The sequence below is a fragment of the Oncorhynchus kisutch genome, linkage group LG2, assembly GCF_002021735.2.
Source record: "Oncorhynchus kisutch isolate 150728-3 linkage group LG2, Okis_V2, whole genome shotgun sequence".
In the NCBI taxonomy this organism is placed as follows: domain Eukaryota; kingdom Metazoa; phylum Chordata; class Actinopteri; order Salmoniformes; family Salmonidae; genus Oncorhynchus; species Oncorhynchus kisutch.
In genome coordinates, this window is record NC_034175.2 from 45552947 (window position 1) to 45571209 (window position 18263).

Consider the following 18263-nt stretch of genomic DNA (forward strand, 5'->3'; position numbering starts at 1 on the left):
TTTGCCACAACTTTGGAAGTATGCTTGGGGTCATTGTCCATTTGGAAGACCCATCTGCGACCAAGCTTAAACTTCCTGATTGATGTCTTGAGAAGTTGCTTCAATATATCCAAATACTTATCCTCCCTCATGATGCCATCTATTTTGTGAAGTGCACCAGTTGAACTGCAGCAAAGCAACCCCACAACATGATGCTGACACCCCCATGCTTTTTATGGCGGTTTTGGAGCAGTGGCTTCTTCCTTCCTGAGCGGCCTTTCGGGTTATGTCGATATAGGACTCGTTTTATTGTTGATATAGGTACTTTTGTACCTGTTTCCTCCAGCATCTTCACAAGGTCCTTGGGCTGTTGTTCTGGGATTGATTTGCACTTTTCACACCTAAGTACGTTCAACTCTAGGAGACAGAATCTCTTTCCTGAGCGGTATGACGGCTGCATGGCCCCATGGTGTTTATACTTGCGTACTATTATTTGTACAGATGAATGTGGTACCTTCAGGCGTTTGGAAATTGCTCTCTACAATTGTTTTTCTGAGGTCTTGGCTGATTTATTTTGATTTCCACATGATGTCAAGCCTAGAGGCACTGCGTTTGAAGGTAGTCCTTGAAATACATCCACAGGTATATCTCCAATTGACTCAAATTATGTCAATTAGCCTATCAGAAGCTTCTAAAGCCATGAAATCATTTTCTGGAATTTTCCAAGCTGTTTAAAGGCACAGTCAACTTAGTGTATGTACACTTCTGACCCACTGGAATTGTGATACAGTGAATTATAAGTGAAGTAATCTGTCTGTAAACAACTGTTGGAAAAATTATGTGTGTCATGCACAAAGTAGATGTCTAACCGACTTGCCAAAACTATAGTTTGTTAACAAGAAATTTGTGGAGTGGTTGAAAAACGAGTTTTAATGACTCCAACCTAAGTGTATGTAAACTTCCAACTTCAACTTTACGTCTCCATAGCCTTGGTCTCTGGACCCGACAGAGAGTACAGTCATCCCCGGGGCGGTGTGATGCCTGGGAGAAGGTTGATCGCACAGTCATTGGGTCGGTGCGGAGGAAGTGAAGTGGCCTGGGCTTTACTGAAAACCTTCCGGAGGTCCTGGTGCACCTCGAGAATGGTGGAGAGGTCCGGAGCAACTTCCGAGCCCACAGGAAGACGTCCCAGGGCAGGCTGCGCTGACTTCAGACAATGGGCATGGCAGAACGGGCTCCAGCCAATAATGGCACCAGCAGTCCAGTCTATGATGGGATTGTGTCGCTGTTGCCAAGAAAATCCCAATACCACGGGAACCTGAGGAGACTTAATCAGCATAAATTGGATTGCCTCGCTGTGATTCCCTGACACTCGTATGTTGATGGGAGTGTTATTGTGAGTGACCTGGCCTATAGAGTGCCCATCCAGCGCTCTAACGTCCATGGTAATGGAGAGGGGCTGAGTGTGGATGCCCAGCTCGGACACCAGGGTAGCATCCAAAAAAGTCTTATCGGCCACAGAGTCGATAAGTACCTGTAGAGATTTTGACTGGTTCCCCCACAGCAGGAGGGCATGGAAAGTGGTGTGAATAATGAGGGAGGAAAAGGTATATGTATGGCCCACCAGAGTACTTGCCCCTTCTTGATAAACCTGGGTTTTTATTGGGCAGGTAGCTACAAAATGTCCCGTAGCTCCACAACATAGACAGCTTTGGGTGTGGAGTCGGCGTGTGCTCTCAACAGGAGTCAATCTAGACCTACCCAGGTGCATGGACTCCGAAGGAGGTGAGTCTGCAGCCCTCTGTGATTCCCGAGAATACTCGGATGACGTCGGGTTCATTTGGATATGTAGACTTCGGGGGACTCCGAGATTCTTCGGAGGCGAGGTTGGAATCAAGGGTGAGCGAGGGCGACAGGGCACAGACTCCCTCTCCCTCCTACGAGCTCCCAGCTGCAGGCTCATCTTTGATCACCTCTGATAATCCATGAAGGAATATGTCGATCAATGCTTCCGGGTTCCAAGCACTCTCAGCCACCAATGTTTGAAAATCCACTGTGTAGTCTGCCACACTACGGGAGTCTTGATGCAGCTGGAGCAGCTTACGAGCAGCCTCTCTCCCAGACAATGGTGAATCAAACACCTTCCGAACTTCCTCTACAAACTCCTCCAGACTGAGGCAGACAACGGACTGTCGCTCCCACACCGCCGTGGCCCAGGCGAGTGCCCTCCCGGACATCAGCGTTATGATGTACGCTATCCTCGAAGCGGTTCGAGGAGACTGAAGAAGGCTGCAGCTCAAAAATGAGGGATCACTAGGAAAGCAAAGTCCAGCAGTTTCTGGAATCTCCAGCGTAGCACTCCAGAGGAGGTAAGCGGGTTCTCGGGACACTGGGGTAGGCTGGGAGAATACATGTGGGGAATCCGTGGAATTGCTCCAGCAATGTACCGAATGCCTCGCTCACCCTAAGACATTGCAGTAACTCCTTGTATCTTCCAAGGGTGGCTCCTTTCAGGGAGAGCATTGTGGAGCTGGTCTGAGTCTGCTGGGTCAGTCATGACCAGTTTGTACTATCAGGACAGAGGATAAGACCCAGATGCAGACAGCTAGAGTCCCAGAAGTCTATTGACCCAAACAGGGGGCAGGCAAAAGACATGTCAAAGGCAGGCAGAGGTCCGTAAATCCAGGGCAGAGTCAATAAGGTACAGAACAGCAGGCAGGCTCTGGGTCAGGACAGGAACAGAATGGCAGGCAGGCTCGGGGTCAGGACAGGCAGAATGGTCAGAACCAGGGAAACAGAACTTGAGGAAGCAGGGAGACAGGAAAACATGCTGGTAAGACCTGACAAGACAAACTGACAACAGACAAACTCAGAACACTGGTATAAATACAGTGGAGATAATGAGGAAGATGGAGACAAGCACAAAGATAGGTGAAACAGATCAGAGTGAGCCTATGCCCTCCCAGGCCCACCCATGGCTGCATCCATGCCCAGTCATGTGAAATCCATAGATTAGTCCCGAATGATTTTATTTCAATTGACGGATTTCCTAATATGAACTGTAACTCAGTAAAATCGTTGAAATTGTTGCATGTTGTGTTTGTATTTTTGTTCAGTATAGATCTTGATACAGTCTATTCAGTCGGGAGGCAATGAATGTTAACAACACCGGGATACAGTGTCCTTCGCTCTCGCTTGTCAGGCACTGTTGTTGCCAGGCACCGTTGTCCTGCAACAGCATGGGAAGTAGCTACCTAGTGTATAAAATCGGGAGATTACCTAGTGTAGCCACTATCAGGGTGACAGTCACAGTAAGCACAGACATACAATCAACAGTTCACCCATCATCAGTACTTTTAACAAAAACTAAACAATAGTCAATTTTATTAAATGAAAATTTAATATTATTTTTAACATTGAAATACAAATCAGACTCATCCTCTGGCTTCAAAGTCCATGCTCTCACCGTAAAGTAGTTGGAAGAAAACTAAAAACAACATTGTTCAATCAAAACCGTCTAACCAATAAAGGAGATGATTGTGGACTTCAGGAAACAGCAGAGGGAGCAACCCCCTATTCACATCGATGGGACAGTAGTGGAGAGGGTAGTATGTTCCTCGGCGTACACATCACGGACAAACTGAATTGGTCCACCCACACAGACAGCGTCGTGAAGAAGGCGCAGCAGCGCCTCTTCAACCTCAGGAGGCTGAAGAAATTCGGCTTGTCACCAAAAGCACTCACAAACTTCTACAGATGCACAATCGAGAGCATCCTGTCGGGCTGTATCACCGCCTGGTACGGCAACTGCTCCGCCCACAACCGTAAGGCTCTCCAGAGGGTAGTGAGGTCTGCACAACGCATCACCGGGGGCAAACTACCTGCCCTCCAGGACACCTACACCACCCGATGTCACAGGAAGGCCATAAAGATCATCAAGGACAACAACCACCCGAGCCACTGCCTGTTCACCCCGCTATCATCCAGAAGGCGAGGCCAGTACAGGTGCATTAAAGCAGGGACCGAGAGACTGAAAAACAGCTTCTATCTCAAGGCCATCAGACTGTTAAACAGTCACCACTAACATTGAGTGGCTGCTGCCAACACACTGACTCAACTCCAACCACTTTAATAATGGGAATTGATGGAAATGGATGTAAAATATATCACTAGCCACTTTAAACAATGCTACTTAATATAATGTTTACATACCCTATATTACTCATCTCATATGTATATGTACAGTATATACTGTACTCTATATTATCTACTGCATCTTTATGTAATACATGTATCGCTAGCCACTTTAAACTATGCCACTTTGTTTACATACCCTACATTACTCATCTCATATATATATACTGTACTCGATACCATCTACTGCATCTTGCCTATGCCGTTCTGTACCATCACTCGTTCATATATCTTTATGTACATATTCTTTATCCCTTTACACTTGTGTGTATAAGGTAGTAGTTTTGGAATTGTTAGGTTAGATTACTCGTGGGTTATTACTGCATTGTCAGAACTAGAAGCACAAGCATTTCGCTACACTCACATTAACATTTGCTAACCATGTGTATGTGACAAATAAATTTGATTTGATTTGATTTAGATTTAAAGTTATACTGTTACACTAGCTACTGTAAGTGAATTAAATATCACCAGCTACCTAACTTCATATTAACTAGCTAAACACAAACTCCAAATGCATTTGTAGGTAGCTAGCTAACAGCCATGGAAGAGCGTGAAAGGATAGAAGCATTAGCTGTCAAAGAAGGGAGAGAGTAGGCTACTCTGGAAACTTTTGTGTAGTTCCAGTCCGTAGAAATAATAACTGAGGACTGAGATAATAGCAACATAATATTCATAATTTTCAGTGATGTCTAATTTGAGTGCAATGAAGTATGTGTCTTGTGATGTTTTATGTCCTCAGATAAAGAGCTGGGACAGTGTGTTTGCAGAGGAACAGGTCCCAATGAAGAGCAGTGGTTCTCAGTCTTGGTCCTGCGGACTCAAAGCGGTTCACATAATTTGTGATGCTATCCTTGATATGAACCTGCTGTTGTCACATGCTACACATGTACTCACATGCATCCATCGATCCAGTGTTATCACGATTTGGGGCGGAAGGTAGCCTAGTGGTTATATTGTTGGGCCAGTTACTGAAAGGTTGCTGGATCGAATCCCAGCGCTAACAAGGTAAAAATCTGTTCTGCTGCTGAACAAGGCAGTTAACCCACTGTTCCATGGTAGGCTGTCATTGTAAATAAGCATTTGTTCTTAACTGACTTGCCTAGTTAATTTAAAAAAAATGTAAGTGTTATAAGATATATTATTCTTTAGTAATACACAATGGCCTGGTGATGTAAAGTCTAATAATGACATTACCTTGCATATTCTTACAGATACCTTGCAACTGGAGATTCCTTCAAAATGATTGCCCACAGTTACTGTGTAGGGCACTGCACGGTTGGGTGCATTGTTTGCGAGTGCAAGGTCTGCTATGCAGGATGTTGCACAGATGGGGGCCAACAACACAGCATGGGAGGAAATCCATGTGCGGGAGAACTTCACCTCCTGCTTCTTGAAGAGGGTGCTGTGCCCTGGCAACACCTTGTGCCATAGACTACACAAGAGCCACCCACATTGCAATAAGAGTATTATTCTATTTACTTAACTATGTCAACTGCAGTTATTCAATTCCCAGTTTCTCTCCATTTAATTTCTACTTCTCCGGTGAGGGCTTGTTTAAGTAAGGGTGATGCCTGCACAAAAACAAAACAGGCTATTTTAAGAGAGTCACTCATATTGAAAGAATGTAGAACAGTTAAGACACCCTACCCCATATACTGTAACCGTCTAACCAATAACGGAGTGCTGATGTCACACCTATCGCTGTTGATTCACCCACTTCTTTCGCCACACCCACTTTCAGGCCCACTTCGAGTACAGAGCTTCTAAACCCAGAGGCGCAACATCGCGAGACTTCCGGGAACGCTTGCGAAACACACCAAACAGACCAGGCTTGAGTTTGGGGTTTGAGAAGTGAACAATTCTTCCTTAGTTATTATTTTCTTGAAATATTAAGGCACAATCCAGATTCGAGCCAATATCTTATGTAGTTGAACATGTTATTACTCCAACCTTGTTAAAGTGACACGTTGAACATTTTCTCAAAATCAACTTTATATCAAAGGAGTGCGATTGACTTGACGGCATGCACATGCGCAGTTTGGCACAAGACGACCGTTAGACCCGATAAAGTGCACGAGTTTAGCTAGCCGATGTCTCCATGACATCACCTAAAATTGAGATCGAGGATTTCTATTGGAGAAGCAGTTTCTGCCTATCATTCTGTTTTAGCTCCAAGTATTAATATGTGGAAGGCCATCATCCATTTAATTTGATATGTTACCAATTACAATTTGTATGATATATTTTAAAAAATGCAATTCGTATAATATGTTACAACTGCAATTTGTAAAATATGTAAAAAATAATAATTGCGAAACATATGATACGTTACAAATGTACATTTACTATGTTACGTCTAGTCTATGAAACCAGACTGAGTATGCAGTTACCCATGGGGGAGGCTAAAAGAACATTCCTGGTGCACAAAATTATGAACTATGTCGTGCTGGTGAGAATCAAGTGGAGATTAATATATTTGGTTCAGTCAGTCATCCTGTTTTATGCTGCTGGCTACCTGGAAACAACAGCAGCATGTTGCTAGTTTAAACCTTGTAAAATAACGTGTGTTTATTTAGATGGGCAAGGGGGAAATTACTTTTAGTAAGTTATTCGTCACCACTTGGAATCTGGATGTCACCGTAAAATAATGCGTTAACGTAATGACAAGGCGGAGTGAATGACCAGTGAAATGGTGTTGTATTGAGGTGTTTCTGGCTGTTGCCACTGGGCAGCTGTATCACATGTCACCCATATTGAAAGAATGTAGAACAGTTAAGACACCCTACCCCATATACTGTAGCTCTCCCATTACCTATACTTGCTGCCCATGCTCTCACATACTCCATAATGGGACACATTCAATATTGCGTCCTCTAAACTGAACTCTATGCTCTAAGCAGAACTCTATGCTCTTTGCATAGCTTGCAACTTCAGTGAATTTCACAAAGCAAGTTCAAAGGATCTCACTTCCGTATCACCGCCTTTAAAGTTGAATGTGTCTAAACAAACTGTGTTTGTCTAACTCCGACCCTATGCAACCCATGCATGAATCAATTTGAATGTCAGTTTACATTGGGATAGTCTGATTGATTCATTTATTGTATTATAAACTTGTAAATCATTATCCACTTGAGGCGCCGTTGATTTAGGTGTCCATATAGTTGCCTGAGATATTGCAGCCAGTCAGTCTTCTGGAAGTGTGTCAATGTGGTATCGTGTTAGTTTTTTGTAGTGTATACAGCCCAGTGGAATTAATATTGCTGGAGTTTTCTCATTTGCATTGAGTTTCCTCGTGTAGCTAAACGTTCGTGTATAGGATTTAAAAAAAAATAATAATAATTTGCTCAAGCGTGGTTAGTTGGCTCGGACACGAATTAAATATTTTTCCACAGTCCTCGTATCTTTAAATTTAATTATTGAAATGGAGTGCCGTGTGTTGTCTGTTCAGAGTCATGTGGTCAGGGGATACGTCGGGAATAAATCGGCAACATTCCCATTGCAGGTAAGAAATGAATATGTTTACGTTGCTTGCAGGGGGTTTGCAATGTGTGCACGTTTGACAGCTCTGCTCGACTAGCCTGGCTACTGAAGATTCTGAGAACTGGGAAGAGAGTACAAGAGAGATTCGCAGAACTGGTCAGATTAGCAGAATAACAGTCACATGTGCATACAGTAATGTGTTTTAGCATTCAGTTAGTGTATTCGAATAGAAGAGGTAGGAAAAGCTCAAAATAGTAATGCAGAATAACAGAGGATACAGTGTACGCAACCTGTTCATTCAGGCATAATCAATACAATGAATTTTATGATGTACTCAAATGATTGTGTGTGTGTTCATTAAGAAAATGTCATAAGACCACAAAAGTGAAGCATTGTTATGAGCTGTTTGTCTCCTGTCAGGTTCTGGGGTTTGAAGTGGACTCCATCAACTCTGTGCAATTCTCCAATCACACAGGTATGTAGGCCTACAGTGCAGTAATTCCATGCGCTAATATACAATTTTACAAAAACAATTGGTAACCAGAGGCAACAATAGGCTACTTATATAAAGCACACCAGAAAAAAATTAAATCAAGAATCAAATCCTATCCCACCCCACAGACCATGTCTTTGGATCCTTTTAGGTCCGTATCAGTAGCCAATATCGTCTTGGCCCACATTCAAGATTTCAGTAAATGTGTTTAGTAAGCACAGTGTGTAGCCTAGCTATAGTGGTCTGTAACACTAGTCTCATCCTCTACTTTTTGGGGAGCTCTTTTTTTAACCTCCCCCAATTGTAGGGTGAATACCCTTCTGTTGTAAAGCTCAACAGTGTCCCACTTTCACTCAGAGAAGAATAATCAAGCCTTTGTGCTTATCCAAAATTAGTTTTGGGCTCAAACTTGTGCAATTCACAAACCCACTGTCTCACAAAACACTTTTTCTAAAGTTAGGTTGTAAAATAGTGAACGTTTGGAGTAAACGATGATACAATGATCTCACACATTACACGAAATCCAAGTTCTCTGTAAGGTTTTGGAAATGATTGATAGTCCATCAATTAAATGCAACTGTACGGAAAGAAGGGAGATACTGAGCTGTTAAGTAATGGGTTCATAGAGTGCATACCATTCATTCAGAGATTGAACACTGGGATGGTTGTTTTTTAACTTCTAGTAGGCTGCAGTAGCTATGTTAGCTCATGCTTCACCTTTCAATATGGGGGATGGCAGTGGATGAAATGGACAAAATGTTCGGCCATGAAACAAGTTACGCCTATAGCCTACAGATCTCAGACCAATCTGTTTAATTAAACAAGCTATAGGAACGGACTATGGTGCCCAATTAGATATCTTCCTTTACTACAGCGGAGCTCTATTTTTCCTTTACTTTTCCCCCATCACCCCCAGAGTCCCCCTTCTCTCTGATCTTGGGTCTGGGCCAAGGGGGCCTCCTCTAAACTCAGTGGGAAGCCTGTGTTGCCTGGTTGGAAATGTTTTCCCCTCATTCATTCTTGATCCTGGAATGTCTCTTCATGATTTAACATACAGTTAAAATCGGAAGTTTACATACACCGTAGCCAAATACATTTAAACTCAGTTTTTCACAATTCCTGACACATAATCCTAGTAAGAATTCCCTGTTTTAGGTCAGTTAGGATCACTACTTTATTTTAAGAATGTCAGAATAATAGTTGTTCAGCTTTTATTTCCTGCATCATGTTCCCAGTGGGTCAGAAGTTTATTTACACTAAATTAGTATTTGGTAGCATTGCCTTTAAATTCTTTAACTTTCGTCAATCGCTTCAGGTAGCCTTCCACAAGCTTCCCACAATAAGTTGGGTGTAGTGAGGTGCGTACTGGCGGCAGGGAAGTCAGGCGCAGGAGAGTGTGAACTGATTTACAACGGTGTTGTTTTAATATCCATAAACCACCGTAAACCGAACAATACAATAAATGGGTCAAACAAAACCCGGTGCATACCAGCATACCGTGCATAAACACTACAAGAAACAATTACCGACAAGGACATGGGGGGTGGGGAACAGCGGGTTAAATACACAACATGTAATTGATGGAATTGGAACCAGGTGTGATGGAAGACAAGACAAAACCAATGAAAAGTGGATCAGCAATGGCTAGAAGGTCCGTGACTTCGAACGCCGCCCGAACAAGGTGAGGGACCGACTTCGGCGGAAGTCGTGACATTGGGTGAATTTTGGCCCATTCCTCCTGACAGAGCTGGTGTAACCGAGTCAGGTTTGTAGGCCTCTTTGTTGCACACGCTTTTTCAGTTCTGCCCATAAATCTTCTATGGGATTGAGGTCAGGGATTTGTGATGGCCACTCCAATACCTTGACTTTGTTGTCCTTAAGCCATTTTGCCACAACTTTGGAAGTATGCTTGGGGTCATTGTCCATTTGGAAGACCCATCTGCGACCAAGCTTTAACTTCCTGACTGATGTCTTGAGATGTTGCTTCAATATATCCACATAAGTTGCCATACTCATGATGCCATTGATTTGGTGAAGTGCACCAGTCCCTCCTGCAGCAAAGCATGATGCTACCACCCCCGTGGTTGGGATGGTGTTCTTCGGCTTGCAATCCTCCCCCATTTTCCTCCAAACATAACGATGGTCAATATGGCCAAACAGTTCTATTTTTGTTTCATCAGACCAGAGGACATTTCTCCAAAAAGTAGGATCTTTGTCCCATGTGCAGTTGCAAACCATAGTCTGGCTTTTTTATGGAGGTTTTGGAGCAGTGGCTTCTTCCTTGCTGAGCGGCCTTTCAGGTTATGTCGATATTGGACTCGTTTTACTTTGCTGTTCTGGGATTGATTTGCACTTTTCGCACCAAAGTACATTCATCTCTAGGAGACAGAATGCGTCTCCTTTCTGAGCGGTATGACGGCTGCATGGTCCCATGGTGTTTATTCCTGCTTACTATTGTTTGTACAGATGAACGTGGTACCTTCAGACATTTGGAAATTGCTCCCAAGGATGAACCAGACTTGTGGAGGACTACAATTTTTTTTCTGAGGTCTTGGCTGATTTCTTTTGATTTTCCCATTTATGTCAAGCAAAGAGGCACTGAATTTGAAGGTAAGCCTTGAAATACATCCACAGGTACACCTCCAATTGACTCAAATGATGTCAATTAGCCTATCAGAAGCTTCTAAAGCCATGACATAATTTTCTGGAATTTTCCAAGCTGTTTAAAGGCACAGTTAACTTAGTGTATGTACACTTCTGACCCACTGGAATTGTGGTACAGTGAAATAATCCGTCTGTAAACAACTGTTGGCAAAATTACTTGTCATGCATAAAATAGATGTCCTAACCGACTTGCCAAAACTATAGTTTGTTAACAATACATTTGTGGAGTGGTTGAAAATGACTCCAACCTAAATGTATGTAAACTTCCGACTTCAACTGTATAAGCTTGTGCTTACCATATTTGTTATCTGACATACAGGAAAGTACAGTGCAGTTTTAAAAAAGTTCAGTGATTTGCTCTCCTGTCTGTTAGTGTTAAGAGTAATCAGGTTATCTCGCTAAAGTGAAACCTGAATGTTCACTACCTACAGGGAAGACTAACAGAGTGCTGGTGGGGAGGACAAGGAAGGAGTGACTGTAGATAGGGGAGAGATACTGTGGGGAAAAAAGCAGACAGACATTTTGTAGCCCGATAACTTCACTCTGGCCTCAATAAGGTCTATGACCGTGCATAGAGTTTTTGTGCATATAAATTATTTGTTGATGGAAATGAATTATGGGATGCTTCAAGTGCATGTACAGCGTTACCTTGGAGTTCAGCCCACTGTGTCCACACCCTATCACATTACTGACCAATTGTTTATTGAGTACTAGCCCATGCTCATGACCTACTATAATTTCCCTTGAATGTGTTCAACTCACGTTCCGGGTTAGAAGTGAATAAACACATTCCTTATATGTTTGAGCTCTAAAAACCCAAGACGATACTCTTTCTTCCCCTGCAGGTGGTTTATTGGAATATGTTTAGAGATTATAATCGTTGCTAGCCTGTTTCTTGCTCGGTTGTGAATGTTTTTATTTTATTTTAAACTATTTAAATGAGCTGCTATGTCCTCAGCCCAATGTCAGAGAGACAGATGCTAGAGGAATGATTGATGCAGGTAACTGAATTCTAACAATGGAGATTGTAATCAGTCTTCCTCTGTCAGAATGTTTGGTTGTCTCAGCCTCCATTCGTCTCTCCCAACAATCTCCCAAATCCAAACCCTGATTAACTGCTCGACAACTTCCACTTAACTTTTCCTTCTGCTGGTCATAAGAAGAACACAACTAGACTATATAATGAATCAAATGGCTACAGATAGTTCTGTACCACAATTTCCCAGGCTATAGACCGATATTGGCCTTTTTACCACTGTGTCGGCCAATAATTCCAACAATAACCGATTTTCAATAAATAGGATGAAAAAAGGGACTCTTGTGCTCATCTGACCACTTGAGGCCATTCTCATGATGTCATTATTGTCACAATGTATGAAATTAACATTTGAAGCACAGCTATTGGACAATTGCTCTTTTGGATGGCAATTTATGAGAATTCAATTTGGAAAAATGACACTTTTTCATTTCCCCGCTGTAAAACAGTATCGGCAGATTTGAAAATGATTCGTAAAGAATTCAGACCCCTTTTTTCACATTTTGTTTTGTTACAGCCTTATTCTAAAATTCTAAAAAAAACAATTTATCCATTTACACACAATGCCCAATAATGATCAAGCAAAAACAGGTTTTTATAAAAAATAACTGAAATAACTTATGTAAATGTGTTTTCAGACCCTTTACTCAGTACTGTGTTTAAGCACCTTTGGCAGCTATTACATCCTCAAGTCTTCTTGGGTATGAGGCTACAAGCTTGTCACACCTGTATTTGGGGAGTTTCTCCTGTTCTTCTTTGCAGATCCTCTCAAGCTCTGTCAGGTTGGATAGGGAGCATCGCTGCACAGCTATTTTCAGGTCTCTCCAAAAATGTTAGATTGGGTTCAAGTCCGGGCTCTGGCTGGACTACTCAAGGGCATTCAGAGACTTGTCCCGAAGCCACTCCTGTCTTGTCTTGGCTGTGTGCTTAGGGTTGTTGTCCTGTTGGAAGGTGAACCTTGGCCCCATTCTGAGGTCGTGAGCGCTCTGGAGCAGGTTTTCATCAAGGATCCCTCTGTACTTTGCTCCATTCATCTTTCCCTCAACCCTGACTAGTCTCCCAGTCCCTGCCACTGAAAAACATCACCACAGCATGATGCTGCCACCACCATGCTTCACTGTAGGGATAGTGCCAGGTTTCCTCCAGACGTGACTCTTGGCATTCAGGCCAAAGACTTCAGGGTGATATGCTGCTGGCAATGTATACTGTATATTGGTTGTCCCCACAAAAATTGGAATCGGACCTAAAAAAACATTGCTCAAGCTCTAAAAAAATATGTAGGTTTCTGTGCGTGTGCAGGTTTTTTAGATTTTGTATTTTTATTACATTACTGAGTGCCCACTCCGACTGCATATGTAGCTGCGGTGCTGAGTGTTCCGTTGCCGCTACCCCTTCCTTGATCGCCTTTGTCTGGTCAATGGTGTTGCCTACAAACTGCATGTTGTGCACAAAACTAATGTGTGTGTAAAATAACACATGCACAGAACATGTTCTGGATCCTTAGCTTTAAGAAAGCGGTTCCTGGAGGGGGGTGTGGGTCAAAACTTTGTATCTGTAGCAGCCATGGACTATAATGATTGATGATTGGCAGATCAGAGTTTCTATAATCACCTTAGCAACCAAGTCTTCCTCCCTGGAATACCTTCAAAGAACCCAGTCTGGCCAATTTACCAGTCCACACTATCCTTCCATAAACGATAGCCTGCTAATACCCTGAACTCTTCATTCCGGGTATTAGCAGGCACTTGCAGACTTGTCAATCTGAGTGAAGTCTTAAGGTTTTCCGTTACCTCTGACCATTGACCTCTTGTTTCCAAGGTTACGCTCATTGGAAAGGGCAAGTGCTGACAGCAGATGAGCTGAACGTTCTCTATGAGGGTATCAAACTCAATAACGTCAACCATTATGACTACGTCCTCACAGGTGAGACAGATTCCAGTTTCCATTGTCAATATGGATTCTGCCAGTTGAGCAGTTTTTAAAAAACAATTATATGTATGTAGGAGTATTATAACTGTGTTGACCTTTAACCTATGTTCTGTAATGATTCTAATCAGTTAGTTTTCTTTCATGTTTACACATGAGGTGTGTGACCTTTGCATTACCCATAGATATTCTCTTCCCCAAGGGTACACCAGGGACACATCTTTCCTAGAGACGGTGGTGGACATTGTTCAGGAGCTGAAGAGGTTGAACCCAAAACTGGTGTACGGTGAGTAACCATTGCTACACAGACGTGTATCCCATATAGCTCCACACAGTAAGGCTCGGGATGAATGTAGAGCTTGGATGTTGGTGTGCTCTTACATGTTTGCTTTGTGTTATCAGTGTGTGATCCAGTGATGGGAGACCAAGGATCTATGGTAAGTATACCATGCTTATAGTCATTTTATTATAGTATTTCTTATCCTTGCTTATTATAGTCATTTTACTTGTATTATTATATAGTTCTGTTATTCTTCAAACATGTTCACAATATGTGTAATATGTGCACTCGTGAACCTACTACCCTCTTCTTTTCCAGTATGTGCCTGAGAATATACTGCCTGTTTACAGAGACAAAGTCGTAGCAGTGGCTGATATCCTCACACCCAACCAGTTTGAGGCAGAGTGAGTACACTTGCTACTAGGACACATTGGGTTGCATATATTAAGTTGCTATGTCAATGTGCCACACAACATGCCATAATGTAGTTATCACAGTAACGACAGAATGAATGCCTAGTGCAATATTACTACCCAAGAAAGAAATCATGGTAGCTGTTCTTAGCCCTTTTCAAAATAACCCTTATTGGTCAAAAAAAAGCCTTTGATCCCTTAGGTTTTATTTGTAGAGCAGCAGACCAAACCTTTTTCCCAGCCCGTTAAGTGAACACTGTGCCCTGGTTTATGCGTTCGTCATTACGCATGGCTTGACTTGATTTGCCCCGCATACGAGTTCACCCTCTGGACAAATGTAAAATAACATTGGCCAAAAGAAGGGGCCATTTTTTACACAGAGCATTTTGATGTGTGTATTTATGCACTTGTGTCTTGAACCTCTGTGCGTGTACTGTGTGTGCATAACCTATGAGAATGTGTCTCTTAGGCTGCTGACGGGGAGAAAGATCAGCACAGAAAAAGATGCTCTTGAGGTGGGTTCCATTGTCCATCACTTAAATCTTGTAGAGCTAATACACATTAAGATGATGATGGTTGTAATGGTTAGGATGATGATGGTGGTGAAGATGAGGATGGTTTTAATCTTGACTGATGGTGAAGATGTTGATGAGGGGTCCTTGCTCGCTCAGGTGATGGACCTGCTCCACCAGATGGGCCCTGATATGGTAGTCCTCACTAGCACAGACCTGATCTCTCCTCACGGGGACCAGTTCCTAGTGGCCCTTGGAAGCCAGAAGATGGGTAAGGCAAGGGTCGGAAGGAAGGGCTCTGACTGGTAAAGAAATGTGTCCCTGTAGGTTTTGGATATTATATGTGAATGTTTAACTTGACATGTTAAAAGGTAACAAAGACTCATACTCGCACTGTGTCCTTCAGTGAGAGCAGATGGGACTACGTCCACCCAGAAGATTCGGATGGAAATGCCCAAGGTGGATGCAGTGTTTGTGGGAACAGGAGATCTGTTCGCTGCCATGCTGCTGGCCTGGACCCACCACCACCCCAAAGACCTGAAGGTCAGTAATACAGAGATAACAACCAAGTTCCATTATCATTTACTAATGTAATAAATGTGGTTTGGATGAACTAGTCTCTTTTCTTACCTACTTTGTCATCTCTCTTAGGCTGCCTGTGAGAAGACTGTCTCTGTCTTGCACCATGTTATCAAGAGGACCATTACCTATGCCAACAGTAAGATGATATAGAAGTCTCTGCCTGCCTGTCTGTATGCCTGTCTAATTTATATTTGTCTTTCTAATATCTCTCCTCTCCATCAGAGATGGCCGGCCCTGGTAAGAGACCCAGCCCTGCTCAGTTGGAGCTGAGGATGGTCCAGAGCAAAAAGGACATTGAGTACCCGGCCATTGTAGTGGAGGCCATCGTCTTATAACCCAATGCCTCATAAATAGACATAGGATTTTTACACCATGAAATGTCATTTGACTTTGCCTTATAGGATCTCGTAGAGAGCACTATGTTTTCAGTCTGGGTATTTGCCCTGCGCACAGCACACACTCTTATACTTAATCACTGCCATGTGTCTTTACTATGACCTGAGCATTGTCACCCATTGGAAACATGGTAGATGGTATTAGAGGACCAAAAACAGGGTGTGGGTATTACCGTACATCAGAATACAGAAGTGGAGGTATTGGATACCTGATTGGCCCTCAATTTGGCATTGGCATGGCATGGGCCCTGAGTATCCCCTGACAACGTGAGCTGACCAGGGAATTCTCTGAGCCTCAGTTATGGGTTGGGGATAGATCATAGGCTTTTATCAGATACATTGATGCATCAACATGAGTTGTGCTACCATTATCATGTTATGCAATACTAATCTGTGCACATTTGATTGTTGGATTTTCAATTGTCAATGTTTCATTTTAGGCAAAAAGTATATCATTTGATAGTTTGACAATTCTAGATGTTTTTATTTTTTATTATGTAAATGATTAATAGATATTCATTTTACTTGTACTATTAATGTGCTTTGTCTGTCCTAATACTTGTTATATAATTCCTAAATGTCTAACACATTTCAAACTGAGGTACCAATATTTGCACAGATAGTCTTGATAAACATGTTTATCATTAATTGTAATCATTAAATGTTTTTCATGGTCTTGATTGTCTCACTATTTTCATATCCTTACTAGAACACAGGCCTATGTCGGTATGAACAAGTACAAATTGGCCTTAGCAGAGTCTGTTAGAGGAATGTGTTTTGTGTCTGTGCCTGCAAAGGTAATTAATTAAATCTTTACACAATGTTAGATAAGTGCCAAACTTGAAGCTGTAGCTCCGAGATGGAGTGAATATAATAAATGATGAGGAATAATAAAATATTAGTATTTTAATTAATCCATGGGTCTCTGTAGTTTCTTCAAGTGTCTCTAAAGTGAGGGCCTTCTGCACCTGTTGCTATTGCTCCCTTGGGTGGGATTACAATGAGATCAGTTTTTTTTTTCTTCTGTTCTACGCTTCGAGTCCTAGGGCCACACTAGCTTTAAGTGACATTCTCATTGGAGTATTAATTGATCCCACAGGTATTGGAGCCTGGTGCCTGGAAATAAATGATTTCTGCCAGCAGTGAATTTCTATTTTCTGTATTTATGTGTTAGTGCTTGATATAATATGCCACAGAAGGTGAATGTTAGGTTATATAAATAGATTGGTAGAATATTACAGATAATTAAATTACTGGCTGGCTGGGGGCCTAGGGGCCTGTTGTATTCTGGTGAGATTAGGGGCAGGTAACACAGCCCTAATCCCAGTATGGATAGTTTTCATTTACCCAAATTAACAGGCAGGCTGAGTAAAGAAGCTCACGCTGTGCCAAGGAAACACCAACCAAGTTGATGAGTCATGCTTTTTGTTTGGGGTGTCTGACCGTAACTGTGCCAGGCCTGTCCGCCCAGCAACAACACCGGAGCTCAACTGGAGTTCTAGGAGGCAGTGGTTAGTTACAGTAACCAGCAGAGGGCGTCAAAGACAGTTATCCCTGACCCATCCCATGCTGTACATGACTGTACAGAGGACCATCAATAACCATTAGGGGATAGCATGAATCTTATTGATTGTTGGAATGGGTATTTAGAAAAGCACTTTATTTGGCATGTGTGAATATTGGCAGTCATGATGTATAGTGGGTTGACTTGCACTGCAGTGTTTAAAAAAAGCCTTATGTGGGTGTAGTTCCCTGTACTGTACTACTTCAATGTATTGTCTCTTTCACCTCTGTGTGATGATGAGAATGATGATGATGATGATGACTGTGACTAACAGTTAAGCAAGACAGTGCCACATTCCCAGAGTGAAAAAAAAGGCCATAATTTGTCTGTATCTGAGCTACTGTGTCTCATTCAATGTATATAAACCCTGGATTGCTGATGTTCTGTACTGACCAATGGGAGGCTTTGAAGCCACCAATCGGCCATATCCTCCACAAGAATTCATGCAATTCTACAGTATTTCAATTAAACATTGAAAGGACAAAATTACATGTATTTAGTAGTATTTTGTTGCAGTGGGGACAGTAACATTAGAACTTTCAAAAAAATTATACTTGAAGGAAAATGTTTTTATATACTTTTTAAAATAATTTATTTTTATGTTGAGCTCACAGTATAATTTAAAAGTATACATTACAGTGTATGTAATAGAATAAAGGTTACAAAAACAAGTGTAGGCATGGTGTATACAATGGTTACATTACAGCCTTATTCTAAAATGGATTAAATAAAAAACATTTTA

General features: G+C 42.2%; 1 protein-coding gene across 1 annotated transcript; it reads left to right on the forward strand.

Annotated features, from left to right (window-relative positions):
• The first annotated feature begins 7328 nt into the window (after positions 1-7328).
• LOC109867226 (pyridoxal kinase) lies at positions 7329-16635 on the forward strand. The gene is made up of 11 exons (XM_020456254.2): positions 7329-7678; positions 8077-8131; positions 13668-13772; positions 13978-14061; positions 14178-14212; positions 14374-14459; positions 14938-14983; positions 15140-15251; positions 15387-15523; positions 15632-15698; positions 15785-16635. The coding sequence occupies exons 1-11, from the start codon at positions 7598-7600 to the stop codon at positions 15895-15897; spliced, it is 921 nt and encodes a 306-aa protein (XP_020311843.1). The 5' UTR covers positions 7329-7597; the 3' UTR covers positions 15898-16635.
• The last annotated feature ends 1628 nt before the right edge of the window (positions 16636-18263 follow it).